The sequence below is a fragment of the Acyrthosiphon pisum genome, chromosome A1 (genome assembly GCF_005508785.2).
Source record: "Acyrthosiphon pisum isolate AL4f chromosome A1, pea_aphid_22Mar2018_4r6ur, whole genome shotgun sequence".
NCBI classification, from domain to species: Eukaryota; Metazoa; Arthropoda; class Insecta; order Hemiptera; family Aphididae; genus Acyrthosiphon; species Acyrthosiphon pisum.
This window is the reverse complement of record NC_042494.1, coordinates 112652639-112654614: the sequence shown is the minus strand read 5'-3', so window position 1 is coordinate 112654614 and position 1976 is coordinate 112652639. Positions and strand designations below refer to the sequence as shown.

Genomic DNA, 1976 nt, shown 5'->3' with positions numbered 1-1976 from the left:
TTAGGAATCGGTCGAATAAAACTACAATATTTAAATACAATAAATAATATTACACATGTACACTAGAATAATTTCATTGTTTTTAAGGAATTAATAAATTAAGTTATATTATAAATCTAATTATTTACCTAACAAATGTGGCAGAATCATTTGAAATAGATATCCATTGTACTGCTTTCACGGGGCCAGTATGCCCGGATATACCGGTTTTATGTTTCCCTTTGTTTGTCCATATATGAATTGAATTATCATAACATCCTGTTATAATCCTAAAAAAGTGACATAAAAACAATTATAAACTCCACAATAATTATATATTATCATGTATATTAAAAAAAAATATTCATATAAGATACCAAGGTCCCATAGAGTGAATAGCGGATACCCAGTCATCATGTATAAGACAATCCATTGGTTCAGGAGACGGAGTAGCTTCCATGTATTCAACAACCACAATGCTTTCACTAGATACATTTTTGTGTGACAAATGAATATCCAAAGGAGTGCGCAATAATTCACCATTTACCAAAAAATCAAAATCAACTTTTTTCACAACTCCGTTATCATCAGATAATTTATCTAAATAAACCAATCAGTCAAATACAATATAGTGAACTAATTCAAGTACAAAATCAAATTAAAATATTTAAAAACAAATGCATTAAACCTTTTAATAATTCGTTAACTAGTTTGTTCAAATTTTCACATTGGATTTTTGAATCAACTGCGAAAGGAAATTCTGGTACAGCATAACTGTAAAAATAAATAAATTATGTTTCATAGTTCTAAATAAATAAGAGTTAAAATCCTAAAAAATACCATAATCCATCACAATTAACCAATTAGGCATTAAGTAACAACTACAACTTTCTTGTTTTCTAGTGGATTATGAGTTACATTTGAATAAAAATTATTCAAGTAGTAAAAACTTACATTTCTTGTTTTGTAATGAATTTTATTTGGATTTGAGACCCTAAATCGACTTTTTTCTTTGAACGGTCCATGGTTAACACTTAGTACTTACACAATTATATTTAATAAAAACGGATATTTTACTTTTTAGTTTTTTCCTAACATACTAAACATAGTAATTAATAACAAGTCGACAAATAAAAACACGTGCTAATCATTTAAAAAATATAAATCTTATCAGTAATAAATTGTATACAGCTGCTGTACGAACCACGGTTGTAGATATATCAGCATACAGTGTAACCATAGAACAATATAGAAGCGAAACTCGATCAGCTGATGGGTGAAGTGTTTACCCTTAGATCATATACAATGTATGTATATGATCTAAGTGTTTACCTATGATCTGAAGTCTGAACAATGAAACTGTTTCCGTAACACTGACATGATGTTATACGCGTATTGAAAAACCGTTTCCGCCTAATAGGCAGGGTATTCTGCGCGGGGTCGGGTTGTTTCCACTGTTTACTTTTATCATAGATTACGTATGCCACGCCGTGTTCAAGGTTACAATCGCCCGATTCGGCCAATTCACGGAGTTTCATACCCCTGGTGTAACCATAGATAATATAGAAGCGACGGAAGCACGCCAAAAAGCCACCCGACATAAGGCCACGTAATAACGACAAAAAGATGGTAGGAAAAAAGTCTCGGGGGAAAAAAGGTCTTGGGGCTAAAAAGTCTGTATTAAGTAAGATAATATCTAATAATTATGTAATCATCTAATAGGTAATTACTAAATACATAACAGATAAAACAAAAATAATACGGATATTTATAAAATTAAAAAAAAAATATACATATCTATACCATTAGTTAGATATCAGAATAAAAAAAAGAAATTTTGTGCTATAGCTTTTAAAAAATCTTTAAGTTCAATTTTATTTTCCTTGAAACGAGTGCATAAAGCATTTGATATGGAGGGCTATAATAGTCCGGAAAGTATATGTCCGGACCGTATAATCCCGGAACGTGTTTATCCGGACCGTATTTCGACGGAATCC

At 30.6% G+C, this 1976-nt stretch overlaps 1 protein-coding gene across 1 annotated transcript in view; it reads right to left on the bottom strand.

The window, feature by feature from the left end:
* The window catches only part of LOC100159258 (ribosome biogenesis protein WDR12 homolog), a 5242-nt gene extending 4119 nt beyond the window's left edge, over window positions 1-1123 (bottom strand). Inside the window, exons 1-4 of the mRNA XM_001947603.4 lie at window positions 934-1123; window positions 668-753; window positions 357-579; window positions 129-269 (exon numbers count right to left, since the gene is read on the bottom strand). Coding sequence (XP_001947638.1) covers window positions 129-269; window positions 357-579; window positions 668-753; window positions 934-1004 — 521 coding nt within the window. The 5' untranslated portion in view covers window positions 1005-1123. The remainder of the gene's footprint in view (window positions 1-128; window positions 270-356; window positions 580-667; window positions 754-933) is intronic.
* Window positions 1124-1976: the final 853 nt, after the last annotated feature.